The sequence below is a fragment of the Lithobates pipiens genome, unplaced genomic scaffold (genome assembly GCF_037356315.1).
Source record: "Lithobates pipiens isolate NorthernLeopardFrog02 unplaced genomic scaffold, aLitPip1_a1.2 Scaffold_35, whole genome shotgun sequence".
NCBI classification, from domain to species: Eukaryota; Metazoa; Chordata; class Amphibia; order Anura; family Ranidae; genus Lithobates; species Lithobates pipiens.
Genome location: NW_027507811.1, coordinates 2,376,212 through 2,391,970, shown reverse-complemented (window position 1 = coordinate 2,391,970; position 15,759 = coordinate 2,376,212). Strand labels below are relative to the sequence as shown.

General features: G+C 44.4%; 2 protein-coding genes across 4 annotated transcripts in view; both read left to right on the top strand.

Annotated features, from left to right (window-relative positions):
• The window catches only part of LOC143955878 (uncharacterized), a 201,633-nt gene that overhangs the window by 30,699 nt on the left and 155,175 nt on the right, over positions 1–15,759 (top strand). The gene's annotated exons all lie outside the window — the stretch shown is intronic.
• The window catches only part of LOC143955330 (uncharacterized), a 95,155-nt gene that overhangs the window by 9,246 nt on the left and 70,150 nt on the right, over positions 1–15,759 (top strand). Inside the window, 2 exon segments of the mRNA XM_077465400.1 lie at positions 8,672–10,526; positions 11,426–11,432. Of these exon segments, the coding sequence (XP_077321526.1) occupies positions 9,142–10,526; positions 11,426–11,432 (1,392 nt within the window). The 5' untranslated portion in view covers positions 8,672–9,141.

Sequence of the window (15,759 nt, the reverse complement as noted above, 5' to 3'; positions counted from 1 at the left end):
GCTACAGTATACTTGGCAACCAAGAGAACAAACCCTTCACCCTGCTGTCCTCCTACCCACACTGGGCTGCCATTGGAAGGAAGAGAAAAAAGATTCCTCCCCCGCAGCTCTCTACTCCACCAGCAGCATCCTCCTGTTATCCAATCAAATCCCTTTTCTTACTGCAGAGTGTGGCATCACTCCTGTCAGTCAGCAGGCTGTCAGAGATTGGAGCCTTGCAGCCGGAGTTCTGCCGACAATGACCACAATGCACTGTGCCGTTGTGCACAGTGCATTGGAATCCCTAATTGGCTGAAGCAATGAAAGCTTTGCCCAATCAGGGCACCAAGCACTGTCAGAGCCATGATTAGTCCCGCCCCACACTATAAATGTATTCTTTAAATAGTGCCATTTGTTGTTTGATATCAGCGTGGAGAGAGATAGAACAGGGCTCTGTTCAGTGCTACTAGACGGTTAGTGTGCTATTCTGATTCTGTTGCCAGCCATTTGGGTACCACATGCTTGGCAAGGCATTGAACCTCCCACCACTCAGCCCATTGGCAAAAGCACCTGAAAGCCACACAAAAGAGGCGCATTTTTGTTCCACCTCCTTACTCACCTCTGTCTGCCCCCACTATACCTTATGGCCTCTCAGCAGCCTCCACTGCCAGGGATGATGGTATAGCGCAGGGTGTCCCAGGTCCTTGAAGCACATCTGCCAGTAGCACACCACCAGCTGTAGTCTATAGCTGGCAAATTTCTCTGACCCATCTGCTGCAGCGAAAAAAATACAGTCACTGCCACCCACATGCCCAGTGTCTAAATGCAAGCTTGTCAAAGCTGCTGGCTCTACAACTTCTGCCTTTGGATTCTGCCACCTTCCGTGAATTTTCAGAATGTGCTGTACCACAATGGCAGGTTCCCAGTTACTATTTATGTTCACGTAAAGGCCATTCCAGCTTTGTACCATCATGTGAAAGGCAATGTTGTGGCATAGTTGGGCAAGGGAGTCAGCCGCAAAGTTCATGTTTCTGCTGACATTTGGTCCAGCAAGCATGGTCAGAGATGATATATTTTGTTTAAAGCACACTGGGTAACTCTGCTTGCAACTGGGAAGGATCCATGACAAGGCTCAGTGTTGCAGCTTGTTTTGTGCTGCCACATCTCCATACAGCTAGTGGTGATGATGCAGGATTTGTCAGCTCTACCTCCTCCTCCTCCTCAATGCTCTCCTCTACTGAATTGTCCTATGAACTACAAGTACCCAGTAAGCGTCCAAGGGGCTTTTCAATGAGTCAGGCTAAAAGGAGCCAGCAGTGCTTCAGCTGGTGTGTTTAGGGGGACGGAAACCACATCAGAGCAGAGATTCTAGCAGCTCTGCTGGGGCAGGCCCAGAGATGGTTCACGCCACATCAGCTGGAGCCAGGAATGGTGATGTGCGATAATGGCAAAAACCTCCTGTCTGCTCTTAGACAAGGAAAGTTGACACATGCCATGCTTGGCACATGTCCTTAATTTGGGGGTGGAGCATTTTTTAAACGGGTACCCAGGGTTGGAAGATCTGCTAAAGCAGGCCAGAAGAGTCTGTAGCCATTTCAGGTGGTCATACACAGCCAGTGCTTGGTTGGCGGGAATTCCACCCGCCTGAACACACCACCTGATTTGTGACATGCCCACCAAGTGGAATTTGACTTTGGCAATGCTGCAGCGGCTGCACATGCAGCAGAGGGCCATCAACGAGTGTAAATATGGCACAGTGGCAGGCTAGGGTCAGATCAACTTTTTTTTCCCATGCCAATGGCTGCTCATAAAAGATCTATGCACTGCACTGTCACCATTTGAGGTGACCACAAGGACGGTGAGCCGTGACAATGCATGCATCAGTGACACAATCCCTGTTGTATTCCTGCTGGAGCAGACTCTGCATGACATTATGGCCAGTGCACTTGAGGCAGAGTAGCGGGAGGAATAGAAGGACTTTCTTTCATCTCAAGGCCTACTTTATGCAGACACCATTGTTCCTACACCACAGAACACACAAGAGGAAAGGGAGGAGGAGGATTCTGGCAGTTTTGGAGGCATTGAAGCAGTGGAATACATATGACAAACAGTAAGAGATGGTTTTCCATCCGCAGAACCTCTTGGGAGTAGTACGTGGTTGGGAGGAGGCAGTTCCAGATACTGTAATCCTTAGTGACCCTGAGGAGTCGGCTTCTCATGCCTCTGCAAATTTTCGGTGCATGGGTGCCCTCATACTTCAAAGCCTGCGAAAGGACCCAAGAATATGTGGCATAAAACAGAAGGATCACTATTGGTTGGCAACCCTCCTTGACCACCGTTACAAGGGGAAAATCTCAGAACTCATCCAGTCCCCCACAGATGAAATCTCTTGAGAACACCTTAAAGAGAAGTTTAATGCTTTTCCCAACTCTGGTAAGTTACAGTGTCATGGAAAACATAGTTTTTAGGCTTCTGTTGGTCAAGAGAGGAGCGGTGGAGAAGGTGTCCGCTTAAGTGATGTCAGCTTCCACATCCCATCTGCAATGTCTGTATCAAATGGTGGACGATTATCTAGGGGCAAAAACAGAGATGGAGAGCTTTCCAGTCAACGATCCACTGGCTTACTAGGTCACGTGAATAGACCACTGGGCAGAACTTGCCTAGTATGCAATTGAGCTGCTGGGCTGCCCTGCATTCAGTGTGTTTTCCAAACGAGCATTCAGTGCTGCTGAAGGTTTTGTTACTGATAATAGAATGCGTCTGTCCACAGACTCCGTGGACCATCTGACATTTATCAAAATGAATCCATCCTGGATTACCAGCAGCTATGAAGCCCCTAATGCTGATGTCGCTGATTAAGTGTTTTTGGGATGTGCAATCTCTGCAGAACTTCTAGGTTGCCTAGCACTGTGGGTGTTTATTTCGTCTGGAAGAATGTTTTTGGGCACAATTAACAGCCAAACACCAATTTTTTCCGCACCTGTTTGACAGGTGCATATCATTTCAATTTTTGACAGCAAGGCCAATTCTTGCTTTCATCAAGAGTACTTCTATAGGGTTACAGTGTGAAGGCACCACCGAAACCCAAAGACTAATTTTTCTGCACCTGTTACTTCTATCCAAAGTCTGTGGAACAAACACCAGAATTTATCCAAAAAATCTCTAATCTTGTTCCCAGTGCACTACATTGTAGCCTCGTCATACAGACTGGCTCCCCAAGCCATTGCTTACAAAATAAAGAAAGCTTGCAGGGAAAAGGAAATTTCTTTGGCTTTACAAATGCAAGTATTACTGCAGCAGGTTCTATGCACAGTACAGGTGCACCACTTTACGTGTAGACTAAGGGGACCCCCCAGGCACTATAGTAAAGGATTTTTTAATTATTATGCTTTAAGCATCAGTAAATCACTACTCATTTAAAAATTATGTTTCTGACAAACTTTTTTTCATTGATAAATGTACCCCAGGGCAGTACCGGGACCCTCATAACCATTGTATGCCCAACTACTTGCATATAAGCCTTCAAAATTAGCACTTTTTTTAGGTTCAATACTTTTTTTATTGTCTTATGAACATAAAATAAAAAAAGATGTGACAAGGTGCGAACCAGTAGGCAAACTGGCATATCAATGTTACCAGGGAATAGTCTAGCAGGGATTGTGATATTAGAATGTAGTCTATACAGCTATATGAGGAATGTGTAGGGGAGTAGTATGTGTAGTCCCTATTTGAGGGGTTTAACACTTGCCATACGTCTACCAATGACCGAAAAGAGCAAACACATTTTGGTCGGGGAGGCTGGGGGACACTGAGGACTTACCCGTAGATGAGTTTAAGCGTGGTATCAAGGCAGCATTGAGGTCGCCCCCTAGGATCACGTTGATGGCGCCAAACCATTTTAGATGGGACGTCACCGAGGAGAGGAATCGCAGTGCATTCTGGTTTGGAGAATACTCATTAACTATAGAGAACTGTTGTTATATATATTTATCAATATCACATAAAATGATTATCTATATGGATACATGTATAATTCGGGTATATCTGATGAATATTTTTTTATCTAAAAACATATGTAAATTCTAGACATGTGCGATTGATTTCGTACGAAACGAAAATTCATATGAATTTCCGGAAAAGTCGTACATTCGTACGAATCTGAAATTCAAATTTTTATGTATACGAATTCCGTACGAAATACAAAATTTCCTTTACGAATTTCGGATCCAAATTCATAACGAAAATTCGTAATTGTTACGAAAAGTTAATGAACCTAAAAGTTGAAAACCCCAGGAAGTCAGCACAGCACAGGGATAGTGGGAACCCCTCATAATGATAAATTCATCATAACGAAAATTCGAAATTGTTACGAAAAGTTAATGAACCTAATAGTTAAAACACCAGAAAGTTACCACATGGATGGTGGGAACCCTATGGGGAATTTCTATGCTTACGAATTTCATACGAAATTTCGTTAACGAATTTCGGATCCAAATTAACAGAATTGTGACTGGTGTTTTGTTCATCAATCAGAGGAAGTCAGCACAGCACAGGGATAGTGGGAACCCCTCATAATGATAAATTCATCATAACGAAAATTCGTAATTGTTACGAAAAGTTTATGAACCTAAAAGTTAAAACCCCAGGAAGTCATCACTGGGATGGTGGGAACCCTATGGGGAATTTCTATGCTTACGAATTTCATACGGAATTTCGTTAATGAATTTCGGATCCAAATTAACAGAATTGTGACTGGTGTTTTGTTCATCAATCAGAGGAAGTCAGCACAGCACAGGGATGGTGGGAACTCCTCATAATGGGCACAGCGGGTGTGCACTCAGACCCGGGAACTCAGCACAGGGATGGTGGGAATCCCTCATAATGATAAATTCGTCATAACGAACATTCGTAATTGTTACTAAAAGTTAACAAACCTAAAGGTTAAAAACCCCCAGGAAGTCAGCACAGCACAGGGATGGTGGGAGCCCCTCATAATGATAAATTCATCATAACGAACATTCGTAATTGTTACTAAAAGTTAACAAACCTAAAGGTTAAAAACCCCAGGAAGTCAGCACAGCACTGGGATGGTGGGAGCCCCTCATAATGATAAATTCATCATAACGAACTTTCGTTATTTTAACGAAAAGTTTACGAAATCTAACGAAAATTCGTAATTCCGTACCAATCCGAATTGAATTTCGTACACGAATTACGAAATACAATTTTTTTTTTGTCGTACGGAACGAAACGAAACAATTTTTTTGACGGCGCCCATGTCTAGTAAATTCTAAGCCCTTGTACACACGGTCGGACATTCCAACAACAAAATCCGTCGGATTTTGTCCAAAACCGGTGTTGCATACACACGGTCGGACAAAGTTGTCGGAAAATTCAATCGTACGTAACGTGATGACGTAATTTCGTTACGACGGGACTACGTTCAGGCTAGTAGCCAATAGCTTTGGTCTAGGAATTTGATCTGAGCATGCGTGCCACTTTGTCCGATCGGAATTCTCTACACATGATCGGACAAAGTCCAATCGGATCATGTTGTCGGAAAGTTTTAGCCCTTGTACACACGGTCGGACATTCTGCCAACCAAATCCGTTGGATTTTGTCAGACGGATTGTGTCCGAAACTGTTGCATACACACGGTCGGACAAAGTTGTCAGAAAATCCGATCGTTCAGAACATGATGACGTTATTTCGTTATGACAGGACTATGTTCACGCTAGTAGCCAATAGCTTTGGTGTAGGAATTTGATCTGAGCATGCGTGGCACTTTGTCTGATCGGAATTCTCCACACATGATCGGACAAGGTCCGATCGGACCAGTTTGTCGGAAAATATTTCCAACAAGTTGGAAAATTGGGTCCGACGGATATTCTGACGGAAACAGTCCGATGCATACCACACACAGTCGGATTATCCGACAAAACGGTTCGATAGGACACATTCCGTCGGATCTCCGACCGTGTGTACAAGGGCTTAGAGCCCAGCTCTAAAACTTTGTCTGTCGGATATTCCGATATGGAAACAGTCTGATGGAGCCCACACACAGACGGATTATCCGACAACACGGTCCGATCGGACATTTTCCGTCGCAATGTCCGACCGTGTGTACAAGGGCTTATACTGTTATAATTACGATGATATGTTTTTCATAATACTAATTAGTTTCTTAAAAAAATTGTACTTATAATCACAACTTTCATATTTTTACCTTATACCAAAGTTGATTAGGTCCGCAGATACTAAAATTATAATATCTCTATGATTTGACAATCACATTTTTTTTTAAATATTCCTGACTGCACAAAATTCACATCTTTCTTTCATGTGTTGAGATGGACTTTGAACAGTCCCAATGGATGTTTAGAGATGGATTAGTTATCCACACAGTTCCTAAAAATTAAGTTGTGTTAGCCAAAGTGTTAGGTATTTAAACAGTTCCTGACTCGAACACAATGGTTTAGGCCGGCTGAGGGTAATTTCTATGTGATGACAGCCTAGTCATGTGTTTGTGTAACTCTTTTCTATGGTTGTGTCTGTTGCTTTTATTTACAAACCACAGACAGGTACAAATCTTCTTTGTTTTATGAAATGGGACCTTATTGTTCCCGCAATTCTGTTTCAACACAAAGTTTGTACAAAATTTTTGATCCATTTGAAAACTTGGAAAACATCTGAACTCACAAAGATCTTTCGGTTCACCTGTCTTTGTCTATTTGAATTTTAACATCTCCATCAGAATATTATAACATATATTATGTCTTCGTCAATTCGCAACAGGTCCGAACTTTTGCTACGTTCGAAAGTTCTGGTGTGACCCCCAACATGGGGTCGTTCGGCTCATCCCTAGTCCCGGGTCCTCTAATATGTAACAAACACTAATCCAGGCTCAACAAACCCCAGGTGCCAGGCCGACCATGGCGACAAAAAAATTGTGTCCTGGCGCCTGGGCCGCCACCCGAATACTCCAAACAGCCCATGCGCTCCCTCCGCTATGTATTCTGATTGCGAATCTGCAGGCTCGGGACTGGCATAGCGGGTGCTGCCGGGTATAGGGGAGGGAGGAGAGTGGACACACATCCGCTCTCCTCCCCTTCTTGTTGCTGACCCAGAAGTGACGTGTATGACGTGACTTCCAGGTCCTCATTGGCAGTTTCCAAGACCATTGATGTGCATTGCATTACATTCAGTGGAGCTCAGGGGGGACTCTGGGGGTCTTTTAGACCCTGGATGTCTCATTAAAGAGAGCCTGTCGCCAAACAAAATAGGGGACTTTTTTATGTTGCTGGGAAAAAGTTACGCCTGAAAAGTCGATTGCGATACACATGTAAGCCCTTGTACACACGGTCGGAGATTCCGACAACCAAATCCGATGGATTTTGTCCGAAACTGTTGCATACACACGGTCGGACGAAGTTGTCGGAAAATCCAATCGTTCAGAACGTGATGACGTTATTTCGTTACAACGGGACTACGTTCAGGCTAGTGGCCAATAGCTTTGATGTAGGAATTTGATCTGAGCATGCGTGGCACTTTGTCCAATTGGAATTCTCTACACATGATCGGAGTATGTCCGATCGGAGCATTTTGTCTGAAAATATTTCCAGGAAGTTGGAAAATTTGGTACGACGGATATTCCGACGGAAACAGTCCGATGCAGACCACACACAGTTGGAATATCCGACAAAACGCTCCGATCGGACACATTCCATCGGAATCTCCAATCGTGTGTACAAGGGCTTACACATCGCCATGCATGCCGGAATGAGAGCGATAATTCTACACCAGTCCTCTGCTGTAACGCTAAACTGATGACATATAGGGGGCTTTTAAAGCATATATAAATACTGTATATATAATATATATATATATATATATAATATATATATATAAAATAAATATCGGGTACTGAAGTTAGCTGCCACTTCACGGGCGCATGCAAATTTAAGGTTTGGCATGTTTGGTATCTATTTAATCGGTGCAAACAGACCAAATTATAAATGTGTTACCATGGGATCAGTAGTTCTTTAATATCCAGCAACCCTCATATTGACCCCCCCCCCCCCCCGTGCATTTTATTATTGTGTGACCAATACCATCCAAATAATTTTTACTTTCCTTTCCCCAAGTTATCCGTCTACAAGGAGACCTGTATAGATCAAATGACGGCATCAATGAGGATGGAGGAGGACCGGAGTCACATGACTGAGAAGATACTAAACCTCACCCTGGAGATCATCTACCTGCTGACCGGAGAGGTGAGGAGGATTCTGGGAGGTCACATGACATCACTCTTATCTCTATTAATAAAACACAGACCTGACCGGAGAGGTGAGGAGGATTCTGGGAGGTCACATGACATCACTCTTATCTCTATTAATAATACACAGACCTGACCAGAGAGGTGAGGAGGATTCTGGGAGGTCACATGACATCACTCTTATCTCTATTAATAATACACAGACCTGACCAGAGAGGTGAGGAGGATTCTGGGAGGTCACATGACATCACTCTTATCTCTATTAATAAAACACAGACCTGACCGGAGAGGTGAGGAGGATTCTGGGAGGTCACATGACATCACTCTTATCTCTATTAATAATACACAGACCTGACCGGAGAGGTGAGGAGGATTCTGGGATTCTAACATGATGTTCCTATTGGTTCTCCAATACAGAGATTTCCTCTTGTGAAGTCCGGTGATCATATGACCATCACAGTGCCTCCATGTGACTCCCTAAAACCTGAGAGACACAACATGGAGAAGATTCTAGAAGTCACCAAGAAGATGATGGAGCTGCTGACAGGAGAGGTGAGGAGGATTCTGGGAATTCTGGGACATTATCCAGTAACAGACAAGGGATGTGTCTGGATGGTGACTGTATCATTGTGTGTGTCAGGTTCCTATAAGGTGTCAGGATGTCACTGTCTATTTCTCCATGGAGGAGTGGGAGTATTTAGAAGGACACAAGGATCTCTACAAGGACGTCATGATGGACAATCAGCCGCCCCTCACATCACCGGGTAAGAGGAGACTTTATTGTAAAGGAGAGAGCAGTACGGAGGGCGGAGTCCTGGTTTAGGGGAACCAATCAGCTCGTGTCTAGTAATAATCTTTGTATTTCTATTTTAGTAGATGGACGGGAGATGAGGAAAACCTCAGAGGATTGTCTCACTTTGTCTCCAGACTGTAAAGTAGAAGATGAGGACATCACACAGTATAGTCCAGGAGAAAACCCGACTACCTCAAATGTCCATCCGGCACCACACAGTGTAGATGGACCATCGTATTCCTCTTATCCTGGGGAACCTCAGACTGTGCGGGACGGTGCCGGACCATCGTATTCCTCTTATCCTGAGGAACCTCAGACTGTGCGGGACGGTGCCGGACCATCGTATTCCTCTTATCCTGAGGAACCTCAGACTGTGCGGGACGGTGCCGGACCATCGTATTCCTCTTATCCTGAAGAACCTCAGACTGTGCGGGACGGTGCCGGACCATCGTATTCCTCTTATCCCGAGGAACCTCAGACTGTGCGGGATGGTGCCGGACCATCGTATTCCTCTTATCCCGAGGAACCTCAGACTGTGCGGGACGGTGCCGGACCATCGTATTCCTCTTATCCCGAGGAACCTCAGACTGTGCGGGACGGTGCCACCCTTCCAACAGATAAGAGGTTTTCATGTCCTGCATGTGGGAAGTGTTTTTCAAAGAAGGCCTATCTTTACACACATCAGAGAGTGCACACAGGGGAGAAGCCGTATTCCTGTTCTGAGTGCGGGAAATGTTTTTCAGACAGGTCCAATTTTTACAAACATCAGAAATCTCACTCGGGGGAGAAGCAGTTTTCCTGTCCTGAGTGCGAGAAATGTTTTGCACATAAGTCCACCCTTTACAAACATCAGAAGTCTCACGCAGTTGTGAAGCCATTTTCCTGTTCTGAGTGCGAGAAATGTTTTTCAGACAGATCCAATTTTTACAAACATCAGAGATCTCACACGGGGGAGAAGCCGTTTTTCTGCCCTGAGTGCGGGAAATGTTTTTCACACAAGTCCACCCTTTACAAACATCAGAGGTCTCACACGGGGGAGAAGCCATTTTCCTGTCCTGAGTGCGGGAAATGTTTTTCAGATAAGTCCAATCTTTACACACATCAGAGATTGCACACGGGGGAGAAGCCGTATTCCTGTCCAGAATGCAGGAAAAGTTTTTCACAGAAGTCCACCCTTTACAAACATCAGAGATCCCACACGGGGGAGAAGCCGTATTCCTGTCCTGAGTGTGGGAAATTTTTTTCACACAAGTCCAATTTTTACAAACATCAGAGATCTCACACAGGGGAGAAGCCGTATTCCTGTCCAGAATGCAAGAAATGTTTTTCACAGTTGTCCACCCTTTACAAACACCAGAGGTCTCACACGGGGGAGAAGCCGTATTCCTGTTCTGAATGTGGGAAATGTTTTTCACAGAAGTCCCATCTTTCCAGACATCAGAGATCTCACACAAAGACGAAGTCACTTTCCTGTCCTGAGTGAGGGAATTGTTCCTCACTGAAGTCCTGTCTTCCTATACATCAGGGGATCCCACACAACCCTGGAGGTGTATTAGTGAGTGCGGGAAATGTCTTGTATATGAATGTTGCTGGACATGTGGGGAAGAAGCACACCCTGATATACACCTCAGATATACTCCATGGCTGATCTTCATCATGGAAGAATAAGGAGATCAGAGATCACCAAAGACATGGATGAAGTATTGTACCGTGTTGGCCATTGATAGCAGGAGAAAAAGAAAAAACTGAGTCATTACCTCTCATTGGCTGAGTACATTTTGTGGTGTAAACTCTTGCAGGAGGTCTGTTTTTACTCAAGTCGTCTTCCAGGACGAAACGCGTCATTGGCTGAGTACATTTTGTGGTGGAAGATTTCACAAACACTTACAGGTCTGTTTTTTTAAAACTCCTTGAAGAAATAAGATGCACATTCACTCAACTGTGATGATTTGTGGTCATATTTTATTTCTTATGATGATTTCCTATGATCAATGGCTCCATCTTGTGACCATATTGCGGTGTTGCACTAGTTTTACTGATGAAGGTATTTTTAGGAAAAAATACTGCATTTAAAACCCTAGGAAATCACTGTGTTCTTTATAAAATGGACAGAATTTTTCACGGCTGGACAAATGTTTGTCACAATCATCAACTAATATTCTAGAAAATAGACCCCTTAGTTTCCTCCATCAGACGTGATTTCATACAAATAACTGAGATCATACACTTATTGAAGGAATATTTAGCTTAACCGCTTTCATTCTTTAAGAAATAGGTTTCCATTTTGTGTCTCTCTAACATCCACTTCACAAATAGACGACATGCTCAAGTTTTGCTAATCTAGTCTTGTTTCTCATGTTGCTTTTATCTTCTTTCAGTTGTTTCGTTTCTTGGAAAGCACATGATTTGGAGGAATCACTAGTTTCACTTTTATTGTAGGCTGTACTTGAATATGATTGGATAATCTGTATGACACGTTCAAAGGGTGGTACTTTCTGAAAGCCCCCTTTATAATATTCACACCAAAGAATAAAGATTAGATTTGCTCAGAGAGACTTTGCTGTTTTGTGTCAGTGTCTCAATGGGCTAATCTCCCAGGCCTGTGTGGGGATTGTACATCACACTTTAGCAGACATCGAAGGGGTTAAAAACCACCTCTAGACAATCTACATTCCCTTCACTTATGAGTACAGAAGACATCGAAGAACGTGAGTGAATGAAGCCAACAATATTATACCAACCATTGATTTAGAAAGGACAATTCTAGATTTGGTCATTAGGTGGAGCTAAGTATGGGGATTAGGGCCATCTAGTGGCCAAATGTGTTATTTTCCATTTTAAATCAATGGAAAACATATGAAAAGCTCAGCAAATAGCCAAATAACATTAATTTTTTTTACCCCGATACACAGAGAAGGAACGTACATGCACTTTACCCGGGCAAATTACTGTGCAAATTATTTCTGAATAGACCCCTAAGTGTCAGGAGATGTTTATTTAACCCCCTCCCGCCCAGCCATTATACATATACAGTTGAATGGGATCTTTGTCTATTTAGGGGAACGTACCCGTACATCCTCCCACTGTGGCCCTCGGGAGTGCATAGTGGTGAAAACTGTGATCGTTGTGTCTCTTGGACCCCGCCAATCACAGATCAGAGTACAAGGCCCCATCAATATCTGTTCCAGTGTCACTGAAATACCATTACCTGATCACATCACACCAGTACCATGTGACCAGTGCAGCCAGTAATATCTGTACCAGTGTCACTGACATACCAGTACCTGATCACTGTCACACCAGTACCATGTGACCAGTGCAGCCATTAATATCTGTACCAGTGTCACTGAAATACCAGTACCTGATCACCGTCACACCACTGCCATGTGACCAGTGCAGCCATTAATATTTGTACCAGTGTCACTGACATACCAGTACCTGATCACCGTCACACCAGTACCATGTGACCAGTGCAGCCATTAATATCTGTACCAGTGTCACTGATATACCAGTACCTGATCACCGTCACACCAGTACCATGTGACCAGTGCAGCCAGTAATATCTGTACTAGTGTCAAACCAGTACACTGTTACATCACTTACATTGTCCGTTGGCTCTATGTGGTATCAGCACTTCAGTATCCTTTCTTCAAACCATTGTACAAGGTTCCTTCTATGACCCCAGCATAGAAGACATTCTTGTTATAGTCTCACACAACAAGTAGAGGCACAAAAATCACATAATAATATATTGTTATAGTCTCAACCTGAGAAGGTGTCTGAGTTGGTGGCCAGTCACCTTTTCTACAGCCGCGTACACACGGGCGGACTGTCTGGCCAACTTAGTCCGTCGAAACACATTTCAGCGGACAGTCCGCTCGTGTGTGGGCTTCAGCGGACTTTTTCAGCGCGCAGTCTGGCGGACTAAGTATTTCGGAATTTCCATAATACTGTCCGTCAGACTTTGGTTTCAGCGGACAGTCCGCTCGTGAGTAGGCTAGTTCGACGGACTAAGTATGGCGCATGCTCAGAAAGGATTTACACGGCGAAAGGTTGCATTGCTGTGTATTGGACTTCCTATTTCTAGTCCCGTCGCACGTGCTGTACAGGTCATCGCGCAAGCTTTCGACGGACTGTTTGTGCATCCGTGTGTGGTCAAGTCCGTTCATTCAAAAGTAGGACGGACTGTCCGTCGGATTGTATGACGGACTAAGTTGGCCATACAGTCCGCCCGTGTGTACGCAGCTTTACTCTTTTCAAGAACATGATTGATTTGCAGCCCATCCGTCCTTCCATAGACTGTGTTCACCTTTCTGAGGATACCATGTTACTTTCCATTTGTCTGTCTTCTTCTCACTGGAATGAAGTTGCTCTTCAATTAAAGTAAGGTCCGTACAACGGATGCCGAATTTCTAAAAGGATACACATTGGATTATTATCTTAAAATGCTATTTTAGAGAGGTGAACGGTGAAGAAAATTATTCTGCCTGGCAGGTGGCAAATGTGACATTCGTCAAATGCGAGTTCTAAACATTCCCTGAATGATAACACAGCGAGCACCTTCTCCCGCTGAATAACACATGATAACCTATTCTGGCCTGATGGTGGCTTGCATGTGGATTTTGTGAACACAAGTGGATTTTTGAACTAAAGTGGAGAGTTAACAACCAGGAGTTGAAAACAGGAGTTAAGACAGGAGTCTCTAACCTCTATCCTACCTCCATCCTTCCCTCCATATTAAAGATCCCACTGCAAGGGGCAACCAGACAGCTCTCCAGAAACGTCAGGCTCACAGCAAGCCAGATTCACCGGAACCAGAGTGTTTAAAGGGGACCACCGCAGCCAGGTAAGCTCGAACCTCCACTCCCCCCCCCCCCAGTGATTGTTCCAGGGACTCCGTCCGACCGCCTACGGGGGTCAGGAAGGAATTTTTGCCCCACTGGTGCGTTTGGCTGCTACTACCAGGGTTTTTTTTTCGCCTTCCTCTGGAACAATCAGGAACAACCGTAGGTTAGCATACCCCTACCTCCGGCCTCCATTCCATTTTTCACGCTATCCTAGGACGACTACTCCAGATCACAGCCAGACTTCTTTGCTGAGCGGAGACCTTCACCTCAAGTAAAGGTAGCCAGAACAGCCAGCAACCGAATACAACAACTCCTTCCGCATCCATATAGGCATCCCCTGATCAACTTGCACGCTAATAGCCTCAAGCACGGCGGCAAGTCTGATACCTAGCTCCTCCTCAGGACCAATACCCTGATCAGGATCATCATCCTAGGCCCATAGTACCATCAACAGCATCCACAAACCATGTGCTACTTCAAATACTCAGCTGAAGTTCTGCACAGACTAAGCAACATCAACACCACATTGCCATCTTCCATACAAAAAATACTTCAAAGAGAACAACTATTAAAAACCGGACGACAAGCAGCTCCTAACCACAGGAAGACATCTACTCGACCTCTACAATTAGATTGCGCCTTGATTAACGCCAGGTCTGCAGTCAAACATAGACTGTAAGTACACGACTTCATCATCGAGAACAATGTAGACTGCCTCTTCATCACCGAAAGCTGGTTAACCTCTGACTGCAACACCATCCTCACCGAATTGGTGCCGGAAAACGACAGGATCCTAATCGAACACCGGATAGGGAAAAAAGGAGGAGGCCTAGCAGTGATATTTAAAGGTCACCTGGATCTCACTAAACCATCATCTCAGAACCCAGTGCCTTTTATGGAAACCCTGACGCTACATCTTCAACCAACACCCCATGACACCACTCATATTCTACTGTGCTACAGACCACCGGGACCAAAGTCCAATCTTCTTTCACCCCTCACAGAATCCTTTGCAATGCACACCCTAAAATTCAAAAATTTCCTGGCGCTCTGAGATTTCAACCTTTGGGCAAACAAGCCCAAAGACCCCATCGCGACTGCCTGCATCAATCAACTAGAAGAACTGGGTCTACAGCAACTGATAAAGACTCCCACGCATGGGTCAGGACACACCCTGGACCTCATTTTCAAACAGAACATTGACGTCAACATACTCGATAACATAAAATTGCCATGGACGGATCACCACGCCATCAAATTCAAAATCGCTACCAACATCACCAACAAAAAACGGAATCCTGTAACAACAACGCACTGGACCAGATCGCAAAAAAAACTGTACTCCGAATCCTTCAAATCCACTCTGTCCAACAAGATAACTACAATAACCTTAAACCACTCTACGGAGGAAACACTCAACTCCCTGAACAGGGCATTGCTGCAATCAGCAGACTCAGTAGCACCAAAACGCAGGGCTCTCATCCGGAAGAAAAACTCTGGATGGTTTAATAGCTCCCTCGCCATACTAAAGCAAGAACGCAGAAGAGCGGAAAGAACATGGAGAAGAAATACCACCGAGGAAAACCCCTTTAACTACAAAGGTCTCACAGAGAATTATCGGAAAGCAATCTTCAAAGCCAAAAAGGACCACTTCTCATATACAATCTCAACGGCCGCAAACCAATCACGGGAACTGTTTAAACTGGTTAATCAATCAATGAATTCGGTGTGCCTAGAACTCCCAGAAAGTGAATCCCAGGATTACTGTGACAAAGGCACTTTTTCACTATAAAGTCAAAACCATCAGGGAAACAATTTGTCAGAAGAAAACATCCGACCTCAGCCAGCAAATACATAAAGAGGAT